The 12,845-nt window shown below is 38.5% G+C and overlaps 1 protein-coding gene across 2 annotated transcripts; it reads left to right on the top strand.

Annotated features, from left to right (window-relative positions):
* Positions 1-8,063: 8,063 nt before the first annotated feature.
* LOC115745351 (xyloglucan endotransglucosylase protein 2) lies at positions 8,064-11,708 on the top strand. Of its 2 annotated transcripts, XM_030680871.2 has the most exons (6): positions 8,064-8,083; positions 8,480-8,483; positions 8,796-8,998; positions 9,154-9,254; positions 9,507-9,700; positions 11,026-11,708. In XM_030680871.2, the coding sequence occupies exons 3-6, from the start codon at positions 8,809-8,811 to the stop codon at positions 11,423-11,425; spliced, it is 885 nt and encodes a 294-aa protein (XP_030536731.1). In that variant the 5' UTR covers positions 8,064-8,083; positions 8,480-8,483; positions 8,796-8,808; the 3' UTR covers positions 11,426-11,708. The 2 variants fall into 2 exon arrangements, with proteins under 2 accessions (XP_030536731.1, XP_030536730.1); XM_030680870.2 differs by lacking the exons at positions 8,064-8,083; positions 8,480-8,483 and adding an exon at positions 8,568-8,672 and having other exon boundaries at positions 8,798-8,998.
* Positions 11,709-12,845: the final 1,137 nt, after the last annotated feature.

Raw genomic sequence — 12,845 nt, 5'->3', positions numbered from 1 at the left:
ACGGAGATTGCGCCATTCGAACGACTGAATGTGTGTTTGTTTTCTTTCAAAAACTATTGTTAGAAGTAACTTAGAGATTCTCCAAGGATACGCACAATCAAACGAGATTTGGAGAATTTCCTAACCATCCCTCGTGTACAAGCTTGAGATTCCTTAGGCCACTTTTGATCGTCCAGATTTTTAATCGGGAAGATAAGAAATCCAAGAATTTTGTTATATCCTATTCACTGTTTGGTGAACTGTGGATTTAAACTTGAATAAAGCATAAGCAAGGCACGGTTGAGATCGATTCTATTTTGCCGAAACATTAAGATGCTTTAAAAATTATTCAATTATGAGTTCTTATAAGTGAGTCATCATTGAGCAGAGATTTGTGCCATTTGAATTAGGGCACAACGACGGCGTAGACTTCGTAGAATCGGGGGTTTTGATTTGGAGTCGAATCCTTTAGCCTTGCTTGTTATCTTATCAAGTGAGTAAATAAGTGTTGAATAATCTAATTATTTGGCCTCTTTTTCCAAGTTGAAAATGCACTCATGCAAGTCGCCCGAGAAAGCTCTCTTGAATGTTGAGAGCCATTCCGAAAGTTGATGATCAACCTCGAGTTCTTCATAACATGACGAAACCCCTTTTGATTATTGAAAATATTCAAGTTGTTAAAGAATGAGGGGCATGATCATATATCACGCCAAAAAATCAATTAAAGAACAAGGTTAGGGAGATATCTAATTTTGCGGCTAGAGACCCCAGCTTGGCATCGCCAAAGAGGCGGCCATACTTGACTATCACTGCTGCAAGAGAGGTGCCCACACCCCGCCCTCCCCTCGAGGTGACCCAAAGCGACGGAGAGGCGGTGGTGTGGGAAAAATCCGATTCTTCTCTTGTCTGCTCTATTGAGAAATCCTAACTTGGTCTGTCCCACCCCTCCCCTGAATTTTTTTTTTTAAATCCCGGCTATCTTCACCCTTTGTCCTATCCTGGACAGCTGATAAACACCGGATAGAATAAAATGTATCCTATCCTAGCTCATATCTTGACGATCAAATGCAGCATTATAAGAATAAAAAAGGATACGGCTCGCAATAAGATTAGGGAAATAATTCTAAAGTGCATATCTATATTATGTGCACTTTGGAATCCCATGCAGGAAGAATGCAAGAGTTCAAAATAGAGCAAAAAACTGACCTTTGGATGTTCATTTCAACTGGGCAAAGAGAAATGACGATGGATCCTCCCTAGAGATAGAAGAAGGAAGTTGAGTGGAGATAAGAGGGAGAGTTGAGCTAGATCTCTTCCTTCCCTCCTTCCTTCCTAGACTGATTCAGTTCTTTGTTTCTTTTTCTTGCTTTTCTCTTGTTTGTGGAGCATTTTTCTTTCGATATAGTCTAAATCTGGAATCTTCTTTATCCCGTTTTGGGGAGTTTTTTAGTGTATGTTTTCTGGATTTTGCTTTCCTTGAATTTTGTTAGCATACAAATTCAATTTCGAAAGAAATCGGAGGAGTTTCGTGAAAGTTTTGCTCTCGCTATCATATATGTGCCCATTCAATCTTTTTTATTTTGCATGACGATGGTGTTAATGCCGAACCTAGACGCATACTCCCGAAAGGTAAAGTCGCAGCAACAGATAAAGATCTCGGTGTGTACTTGTTATTGAAGACGGATTCGACCGATTTTGGTTTGAAGAATTCATAGATTCACTCTTTGAGCGTGTGACTCCTATCCTTATTATGACAAATTCATTGTATTATTTGGAGCTTGTTTTGTTTTGAAGTTGTAGCAGTTGGACTACGATGTTTCTCTCTCTCTCTCTCTCTCGCATGCAAAAATTACATAGATCTGCCTTTGCCAAGGCCAAAAAAGGGAATCGATGCACTTACGCAGTAATTTTGTGATGAAAATAGAGGATTAGGTTAGCCAAATTAACCAAATGATTAGAGATTAAGCTGATGGTATTCTGGTGGGGATAAAACTAAAACAGGGAGCAGAAAAGGGTACCGTTCATAACATCTCTCTTTCTACTTTAAATTGACTATCCGGCAATGACAAATAAGGATTTGATTATGTTGTGCAACACCAACGAGAGTTAAAAATTTTGGTCCTACCATAAAATAAGTGGACATGCATCCGTATTGGTTCGTTAGGTATCCATCGAATATACCTATAAACTGAAATTTCCCTTTTAAGATGTGAAAAAAGTCGAGGGCGCGCTCATTAGTATAGTTGTGATTAGATCGTAATTGTGTTGATTTTTCATGTTTATTTGATTTCCTAGTTTAATTTTTTTTTACAAAAATTTAAAATAGTACTTTTCGGACTAGGGTAGGCCATTTCGGGCAAAGCCCTTTGTACCCCGAAAGCCCCGATCAGCTTGATGATAAAAATAAAATAAAAATAGGCTCCAAAACTGGACTAGTTCTTTCGTGCTCTCTGACTTTCAGACCGACCCTATTTGGGTTTTGTACCCCTACTTATAAACACATCCCTAGTAATGTTCTTACCGTGTTTGTTGGGATCTTATTAACGAGTGGTCTCGAAGCTTCGCATAAACATATTTTATAAAGACACATTTTGATTTTGACGACAATGATTACATATAAAATGAGGAAACTAAGTCCACTAGAAATTATAAATTCTCTTTCTTTCGTTGTCTAAGAACTACCTATGATCACTCCTTAACAAAATCTACACATTCATTGCCACCTGCCAAAAATCTCTTGAGAAGACTTGTCATTGTTTTTTCATTGAATATATCACCCCTTGATTGTGGCCATCTATTGCTGCACGACTTTGGTGATTTTTGCGAAAAAGGAGAACAAAAGTCTTACCTTCTTTTTTCTTTTGTCTTCTCGGGATAAATGCCAACTGTTTAGTTTGATTGGTAGCAACAAAGAAAGTAAATGCAGCTAGCGAGATTAGTTGTGCTTAATAATTAAATGCGGCTACACGCATAATAGTGCTGGTAAGCATTGATGTTCCCCAACCCAAACCCTACCTTCTATTTTTAGCTCGAAACCCTAGATTTGCAAGTTCAGAAAATCGCGCAGTCTTTCTTATCTAACGGCCACAATGCTTGAAATATCAACTCGGAAAAATAATTAATGGGTAAACTTATTTTTCGTTATATACGACTTCTAAAAAAGGTCGAACAGAATTTCTTACGGGTCAATTCATAGTTTCGATGATGGTCAAATCGAGTGACACCTAAATTAGTGCAATGCATGAGGAATTTCGCGATGATTCCATTCGACTACAAACTTACATTCAACCGTTTTCAATTAGTATTTTATATGTTAGATTAGATTAATTCCTTTGTCCCTGCTAGAATTATGAAGTGTTTGGATGGGAATAGTTCGGCATAATTGGTAAATTCGCTGACTGATGAGAAGTAAGTATAAAGGGTCAAAGCAAGCAATGATATCTCTCTTTATTTTGTTTGTCAAAGCTAGGCACATGGGTTGACACTTTAGGTATATTAAGTTATTTGAATTAGTTTCAATGTCGATTTATCCCCTTTTACCAAGATGCACGGGGAAACACCAACATTTGTCCATTCATAAAAAGAAGCAAAAAGGTTCAATCAAAGGCAACTAAGATCGTTCATTAAAGTAATTAATCACTTTTCCTTGCAATATAAAAACCTAAACGATACGTTTGGTCGTCAGAATAAAAATCATGATAGGATATGTATTATCATATCCCGTGTTTGGTGGATATCCGGGATAAGATAAAAGGGATATAGAGGAGATATAAACGGGATAAAAATATCCTGGGAAAAGGGGTGGGCTAGAAATGAATAGGAATTTTCAAGAGAGCATACTCGAGGAGAACCAAGTTTTTTCCACAATCACCGTTTCCGCTCCACACCGAGCCACCTCTCCACCGTGCTTGGCCGCCTCTCCGACGACAAAGGGTCTCCGGTTGCAAAGCCGAGTATTGTCACGACATCGTTCTTTAATTGATAGCTTGGCATGATATGAGATCACATCCATCGTTCTTTAATTACTTGAACATTTTCAACATTCGCAAATATTCTTAATATGTTATGAATAACTCAAGGTTAATCATCGACTTTCAAGACAACCATCTTGGACGACCCGCATGAGTGCATTTTCAACTCGTGGATGAGCCAAAATAATTTTATTATTCAGCACTTGTTTACTCACTCGAAAAGACAACAAGTAAGGCCAATGAGTCATTTTCAAATTATTTGATTTCAAATTAAGACCCCCGGTGTTGCTAGATCGCTTTGATAAATGTGATGCTCAAATTTAGATGTCACAAATCTTTATTCAACAATAACCCACTCATCGGGACTTATCAATGAATAATTTCCAAAGTATTCTGATGTTTTAGCAAAACAGAGCCGATCTTAGCCACACCTTTCCTCTACTTATCTCATATTATATCTGCAGTTCACCAAAAAGTAGATAGGATATAACGAAATTCTTGAATTTCTTATCCTATCATATACGAGCATATCCTAACTAAAAATTTGAATTACCAAACACAATCAAAGTTGCTATGAAATGCTCATGCAAATCTCTTTAAGCACTCGACTAACATATAATGGACATGCTGACCACCGGTACTATAAATATTAGGCAAGTATTAGAGAATATGTAGATTTGAGCTCCTATCGGTGGTTTCATGCATTACGTCAATGATAGAGTCTTATGACCTCAATTAATTATCAAGAAAGAAGTGAACGAGATAACCACTACATGCTAAACAGCTATCGAGTCTTTCGTTTTCTTTGAGTCCCATAGGTTTGATCCTGTAAAATATGTTCACGAATTTTACTCTTAACAATTCCTATATTCGAAGCAACTTCAAGCACTATTAGAATATACCTAGATAGGTTTTTTATTTTTATTTTTTTACATCTTGCTTAATATTAATGTCGCAATTCACGCATTTTCTTAATTTATTTACTCAAGATATATGAGTATGAAAATTCCAAATCATATAAATATGCATTTTGAAAATTTTACTCTTTATGAGAGATTCGCGAAATATTTATTACGTCACAGCTTTGATCCCGTACATGAAAACGAAGGACGCTGCTTGGATGAAGAGGCGTGTCCGTGTCCGCCTGTCAATGGACCGAATCAGGGAATCAAGGAGCATGCGCTAGTGGGGGACCCACAAGACATACACACGTGGATGGTCTCAAACATTGAATGTCGACATCCTCATCCGCGTTTAATCAAACTCAAAAATGGGCCCTGTTTTTTTTTTTTTTGGATTTGTTGATTTTGCGAAAAATTTAAAAATATCTAAAAATTGATCGTTTATATCATTTATAAACTTTCATAAGTGAACGAAAAATATCTATATCATTCACAAAAATATTTAAATTTAATTATTATTAATAATGAAAAATCGATTAATTATTTTAAGTGATACAAACTTTCATTTCTTGTTTTAATATTTTTTTAAAATAATTAAAATTTTTTACAAATTTCAAAAAATAATTTCCTAAAAGTTATTCTTCGCAAAACAAATGAAAGGCGTGCATGACAACAGTTTTATTTCTTATTTTTTTTATTTTTATGTTATAGGGAACAAATTTGGAATATAAATCCATATGGTAATACAATTTCATTTTTGTATTTTCAAGATAATTTTTTGACCAAAAACTAGGTTTGTAATAGAAATAAGAAGTAGAAATTTTCTACAACCTCTCTTCTTGGAAGAGAAACAGAAAAAAAGAATTTTTTTCATTGCTTACTCGCTCCTTTTTGCATCCCTGTCGCATGCGACTAGTCTCCACCGTCGATCTTTGACCCCCCATCCCCGGTTGCCGATCACCGTTTACCGCCGATTGCTTCTATTGCATCTTTGCCGCTCGTCGCCGGTTCTCGACTTTCGTTCGCCATGAATTGGTCTCCGATTGCTAGCCACCCTCCACCGCTTTTGGGCCATGGCCCAGTGATCTGCAATCGTAGAAATTTTATACTATTTTCAAACGAATTTCTATTTGCGAAATAGATATTTTATGCCGTTATCAAACGCGTGTCTATATTCAGAAACTCGTTCAGGGAATGAAAATAAAAAAATCTATTTTTTAAAAAAAATAAAGTCCGAAAAAAGTATGATTGTCATTTGCGTTCTTAAGTCAAAGTGAGATGATGTTTAGGCTTCTTCCAGCTACGCCCGAGCTGCCCCTTCTGTCTAAAGATACATGGTTGGTGGGATATCATATGTCACCATTAAATCTCTCTTTTGTTTTCTTCCTCCCATGCATGAACCCTAGCTCTACCCCGCTTTTCCTTATTCATGTAGATTATGTACTAGCCTCAAAGATTGCAAATCGTCACTCGTTGATTTCATCGTACATTTAAACCGGAAATCCCGACATGATCGATGCGTCACTTGCAAAATAAGAACCCAAATGATAACTTTGAGATGTAAGTTGAGCGCCAATGCGCAGTTCAAGGTATGGAGCATTACGTGAATTGGTGCATTTCCCGTAAGACTTTCCGATGTGAATCCCTTAATCTAAAGACGCATGAATGACCGAATTGACTATGGTCCTTCAGATTAAATGGGTTTTGCCATTTGGAGGTATTCAATAGCGATTAGGGTTTTGGGCACTCTTAATTTCTTCCCTTTATGTCATCGAAATGATCAAATTACACGAGGATCGTCCCTCCGCTTATCTTTAATAGGCCGGTCTTGAAAGTTGAAAGGATAGGCGAATCTTTTAGAACTAGACAAGAAGCTCCATAACGAACATATGAAAGTTTCATGAACGCATCACGTGATTCTTTAAGTCGAAATTAGATCGACGTTGGCTTTTTTTTTGGTTTGATAAATAACAAAACTAAAGAATTTCTTTTTTTTTAATCTATTAATTTGATATTCTTTTCCAAGCCGCCCATAACTTTTACATCATTTTTAATATAAGAACTGATGGACGCAAAATCATTTAGTTTGAATGAAAAAAATGCCAACGTGGAAAAGTTATCCTGAAAAGCCCAAAGCGCATTTGCGAAACCCTAGACATGAAGGAAAATTGGGAAGAGCTTGTCCCCTTAATACCATGAGCAAGACAAAACACATACCAATCACTCTGCAGTTTTGACACAACAAAGATACGTCGAGGTTTAATGAAAATCAAATACTTTTTTATATGTTTTTTTTCACCCCGAAAATGCCGCCAAAAGGAATAAAAAGACACGACAGGACGATTTTTAACATTGGCAGGTCCGTGGCCCATGCTGTGTGGTCGCAGCTCAATCAATATGAATGAATGAAGCAGTAGGTGCATTGGATCGTGCATTATGATGTTAGATAAGGTCCACAAAAAACGAGTCATATTAGGTATATTGATGTTCAATGTATGCAATTAGTACGTCCAAAATGACAGGACGGACAACTGGCTTTTAGATAGATGAGTCATATTGAACGTTCAATAATATTTTCTCTATCGAGTATTCTTACTAGCGGATACATGCTCGGTACGAAACATTTCGACATACTAGCATCGAAAAAAGAACATTCATTGACAATCTCAAGCTTCTTCTGTGTTTGGCCGACGAAGGTACAGGAGGCGCTCGTTCAGGTTAAAAAAGAAGTAAAAAAGAAGAAGACCACAAACCCAAAAAAGGCATAGGATGATAATGCCTCCTTCATTGCCACAGAAGCTCGCACTTTCTCGTCGGTTGGCGAAGATTTGGCAGGTCGGCAAGTGCGGATCCTTATTTGAAATTGAGTTAGTCACTTTGAGGTTTTAGTTAAAGTAAGATCAATTTTGAATCTGTCTATTGGGAAAATGGAATCCCTTCAAGGTTTATCTGTTTCACGTAATATGAGTGATTTGAAATTATTTTTCTAAAAATAATCACATATGTCGCTTAAAATAATAAGTCGATAAAAAAAATATTTTTACTACTGACAATAATTTGTGTTTAAACATTTGTGTAGACGTTGAAAGTAGTTTTTATTTATTTTTTTATAAGTGATATAAATAAATAAATATTTATTTATTTTTTTATGAAATAAATGAAGCTTAAGTATTTAATTGAACTTTTTCCGAATGTTTTTTTTTTTCCATTTTTGTCTCTCTCTCTCTCTCTCTCGCTCGCTGAGTCTCTCTACATGGCCGACGAAGGTTAAGTATTTAATTGAACTTTTTCCGATTTTTTTTTCCCAATTTTGTCCTTCTCTCTCTCTTTCTCTCTCTCTCAGTCTCTCTACATGGCCGACGCTCTTATTTAGACATCGCCACACCGACACGAACACGAGTACCGAACTCCGAAACAACATAGAAAAGAAAACAACGAAAGAATGAGATAGAGAGAGAAAGTACTCGTTTACACCTTTCCTCGAGTCTCTCCCCAAAGTCCAAAGAGGGGAAAAAGATAAACAATTGTTGTACCACCTGCCATGCACGCTGCACAGTCTAGCTATATTGCCACTGTACCATTATTGGCCATAAATGATTGGATCGAAGCCATTTTTTTTTTTTTTGCCAAACTTCAATTGGGCCATGAAAATTTGAAATTGTTTGAAAAAAAAGAAAACTAAAATTTCCTTGCACACCCTTCAATAATACTCATTCTCTCCTCTCCCTGTGGATTCAAAAATTTCTGACCCCTACATATACAGCTTCCCTTCCGGCACTTTCCCCTCATCTCTGTCTCTCTCTCCCTCTCTGTCGAAAGGGTATTGATCCCGAGCTCCATTGGCTCTGTTATGTCGTTTCTCTTGCTGGAAGGCTATGAGGGAGCGTTTCATTTTTTGATTTTCCATAGCTGAAGTTGCTTGTTCTGTTGCTGTTCTTTTTGCAGGAATCAGATAAATGGCTACTTCACACACATGGGCTCTGTTTCTGGGTGTTGTTCTGTTGGCTTCTGCAGCAATGGGGGCTGCTCCAAGAAAGCCTGTGCCAGTGCCATTCGGTAGGAACTATGTGCCCACATGGGCTTTTGATCACATCAAGTACTACAATGGTGGCTCTCAGATACAGCTCTATTTGGACAAATACACTGGTGAGTTTGTATGGACGCAGAGAGTGTGGTTCGGAAGTTGGAGAAAACATGCCACCTTGAACATTTGAAGAGACTTAACTCCCTCTTTGGCTTTGATTCCTTCTCCATTCTTGGCTTACTTTAATGTTTTCGTTTGATTCTTTTGGTCAATAAAGGTACTGGCTTTCAATCCAAGGGGTCTTACCTGTTCGGGCATTTCAGCATGGACATCAAGTTGGTTCCTGGAGATTCTGCAGGGACAGTCACTGCTTTCTATGTGGGTAACTCTTGCCCCTTTTGTCGAACATTTCGTGGCATTGAAAGGCAGAATGCCTCGTCAGTGTATGATCTAGTTATAGAAATGGGGTTTACAAGGATGGATGTTTGTTTTCTAAAGTGATCATCATCTTGGTTTCTTCTCGAAATTGCTTCCTTTGGGGCTTGTCTTGTTGCTCTGTTTTTTTCCCCCTTTTCCCCCTTTCTTCAGCATGGGATCATTCATTACCCGAGATGTGATCTTTCATTGCAGCTCTCATCTCAAAACTCAGAGCATGATGAAATAGACTTTGAGTTCTTGGGGAACAGGACTGGGCAGCCATACATATTGCAGACCAATGTGTTCACGGGAGGAAAAGGAGACAGAGAACAGAGGATTTACCTGTGGTTTGATCCCACTTCCTCCTACCACTCTTACTCTGTTCTCTGGAACATGTATCAGATTGTGTAAGTCCCCAGTTTCTTTCCTTTCCTGTTCTATTTCTACGCTCTGTTTCAACACCACCCGATGACCCTGTTTTTTTTTTTTCACTAAACATAAATTTGAGATATATTCATGAAGTACTTAAGGAGAGAGAAATTATATCTACAGGGTAATCATCAATTATAACTAGAATCCACGCTCAACCGTCAGTTCGTGTTCCTTTTTAAGCTGAATCTTGTTTTGTGCTGTCTGTCAAACCAAGTTTGACTTGATAGTGAGACGGGGGCATGAGCCTTTCTAATCAAAAGTCTCGATCTCAAGAACCGGTCAACATGATTTCTTGTTCTCTCTCTCTCTCTCTCTCTCTGTCTCATGGCAAGTGGGAATTGTTATTATTATTCGTTACAATACATAAGAATCCGCTAGAGAGAAAGAACAGAGCCAGCTAGCGTCGTAGCGAGCAGCAGCTGATCTTCTTACTGGCAACCGGGCTAATTCCCATAGAACAGATCTTAGATCAAATCTTCACTCTGACTTGGGTTGTCGTCTTCCCGAGCTCTGGTACCAACTTTAAGAAACTGCAGCTGTACTGTCTCATCAACTTTCCCAGAAATGAATTTACCCCACTACCTCCTTCCCTTGAGAAAAATAAATAGAAAAAAGTGTCTCTTCCCTTTGGTTACATCTCTCAACACAATCTTTTCTGGGATTTTTTTAAATTTGCTGGTTCCAAGTGTCACAATCATCGGATTACAGAGTCCCCTGGATCCAGCTCACACATCTCACTCTCAAACTAGTCCCCGACAAAAACAGAGCACCTATGTCAAACAGATGAGACAAATCAAGAGCGATTCCTGCAACTGTTTGCTCTGCTTTTGTCATTGGGGGTTGTGTTTTTTTTTTGGGTCGAATATCAGTGGGGGTTGTTAGGACTCACTTTTTTGAGGCACTGCTTTTTCAATGTTTCGATTCCGACAAGACTTGGGCAAGAGATTGCTACCAATCACTCTTTGTTGGTTTCTTTCACTGTTTTTTAAACTTCGTGGGTCAATTGTGGGGGAGTGAATCAACAGTTATGTCCATCTTGGTCTTTGAGGATGTGATTGCTGCTTGCTAATCACAGCTCAAAAGCACATGGAAAACAAGGAAAAAAAATTCAAAAATTGTTTCACACTATGTAAAAATCATGAGTAGTTGAACTTCTTATTCATAGAATTAGTCTATCTAATAAAACTAAATTTATGTTTTCATCTATAGATAGGAATTGGTTCTCGCGAATGACTCAACCTATGATCCTATGGTTAAATCGAGCTCGTTCAGTATTGATATTCAATCTGCTTTCGTGCAGGTTCTTCGTGGATAGCGTGCCGATCCGGGTGTTCAAGAACAGCAAGGACCTGGGGTTGAAATTCCCCTTCAACCAGCCGATGAAGCTCTACTCGAGCCTGTGGAACGCAGATGACTGGGCCACACGGGGAGGGCTCGAGAAGACTGACTGGTCGAAGGCGCCATTTGTGGCCTCCTACCAGGGGTTCCACATTGACGGGTGCGAAGCTTCGGTTGAGGCCAAGTTCTGCGCCACTCAGGGCAAGAGGTGGTGGGACCAGAAGGAGTTCCAGGACCTCGATGCCTTCCAGTACCGGAGGCTCCAGTGGGTGCGCTCGAGATACACCATCTACAACTACTGCACTGATCGGAAGAGGTACCCCACGATGTCCCCGGAGTGCAAGAGGGACAGGGACATCTGATCAAAGTTCTGATTTTGGTGATCACAAGAGACTAAGAAGCTAAGCATGAAAGATGAGCATAAGAAGTTAGATATTGGTTGTTATATTGCTTGTTACTAAAGTTATGTTTTACCACTATTCGTTCATCTATTACCGTCTCTTCGATAAAAGATGTGTGTGGGGCTGGGGACTCCAATTAAGCAGAGTGTATGCCATTGTAAAAGTAAAACTCATACCTTGTGAGCTTCTAGATGTACTCGATTCATCTGCTGGGAAATAACAAGATTGATTGCTATTTCTGTTCTGATTCGCCCCTTGAGTTGAACAATATGAAATTATGTATGGGAACAGAAGTTGGGTGTTCTGGGTTTGTCTCTGATAACTTGAGGACCTTTTGAATGGTTGCTAAGAGTTGCTTAACGCCAGATGATCTAAGAAACGATCCAGACTTTAGATTGCTAGGAGGGGCAATGCCGCTTTGATAAACTAGGGGGATGCTTCACGTTAAAATTAAAGAAAGCGTTGCCTAAAGCCGGACTGCATGTTCTAAATCACACCAATCTGTAAACAGCTTGTAAGCTAATCCGATGCTCCTGACACGGTTGATGTTCCTGTGATTTAATGTTTAAAGTGATCACAATGACCAATCCTGTTCTAAATTAGGAGACTGACATGCTTCCATATTTGAGATTTAGATATGTCCGGACGACAACGATCTATGATTTTAAGGTATGCTTTGATGGAAGGAAAAGAACTTTTCTAAGCTCTGCAAAATAGCTCATCGGTTCTCAGAGTATGCCAGGAAACTTGACGAAACTCTTACATTCAGACGATCGCAAACGATACTAAATTGAAGTGTGTCGAATGTCATTCCACTGAGAAGCCAAAGCTGATGACTTACAGTCGGTTTCTGGTGCCAATCCATTTGCAAAATTTAGTCCTAGAATGCTTGGTGGATCAGGAACAATCTGTCTCTTCATCTATGTTTACTAGATTATATTATTGCAATTTGACAGGGTTGACCGTCTAAGCTTCAGGAACTTGGACTGGACACGAGCATAACTTAACTTTGGTATTTCTGCGTCATGATCGGATCTTGACAATTTCCTTGTTTCCGCTGTGCAGTTTTAGCACTTTTCTCGTAAGAATTGTAACTATTAGGAGTATACAGGAAATTTGAAGGGCAGCAAAAGCGAAATGTCCAAGAAGTGTTGGTCTTTTAAGTTTGATCAAGCTAAGGAGGGTGCTTCAGCCAACTGAAGTATTGTACTGGACCACTAAAATTGCTTAATCTCAAAGGTGAGTGAATAGAACAACTACTAGATTGGTCATAACATTTGAGCAACACCAATATTGCTGCTGTAGATGTCGGCTCTCGCACATCTTGCCTGTCAACTCCATGGCGTTAGAGCGTGACCAATCTGAAAATGTCTTAAGAATT

This window comes from Rhodamnia argentea, chromosome 8, assembly GCF_020921035.1.
Source record: "Rhodamnia argentea isolate NSW1041297 chromosome 8, ASM2092103v1, whole genome shotgun sequence".
NCBI lineage: Eukaryota > Viridiplantae > Streptophyta > Magnoliopsida > Myrtales > Myrtaceae > Rhodamnia > Rhodamnia argentea.
Note: the sequence above shows the minus strand (reverse complement) of the source record. Positions and strands in the feature narration are given on the sequence as shown.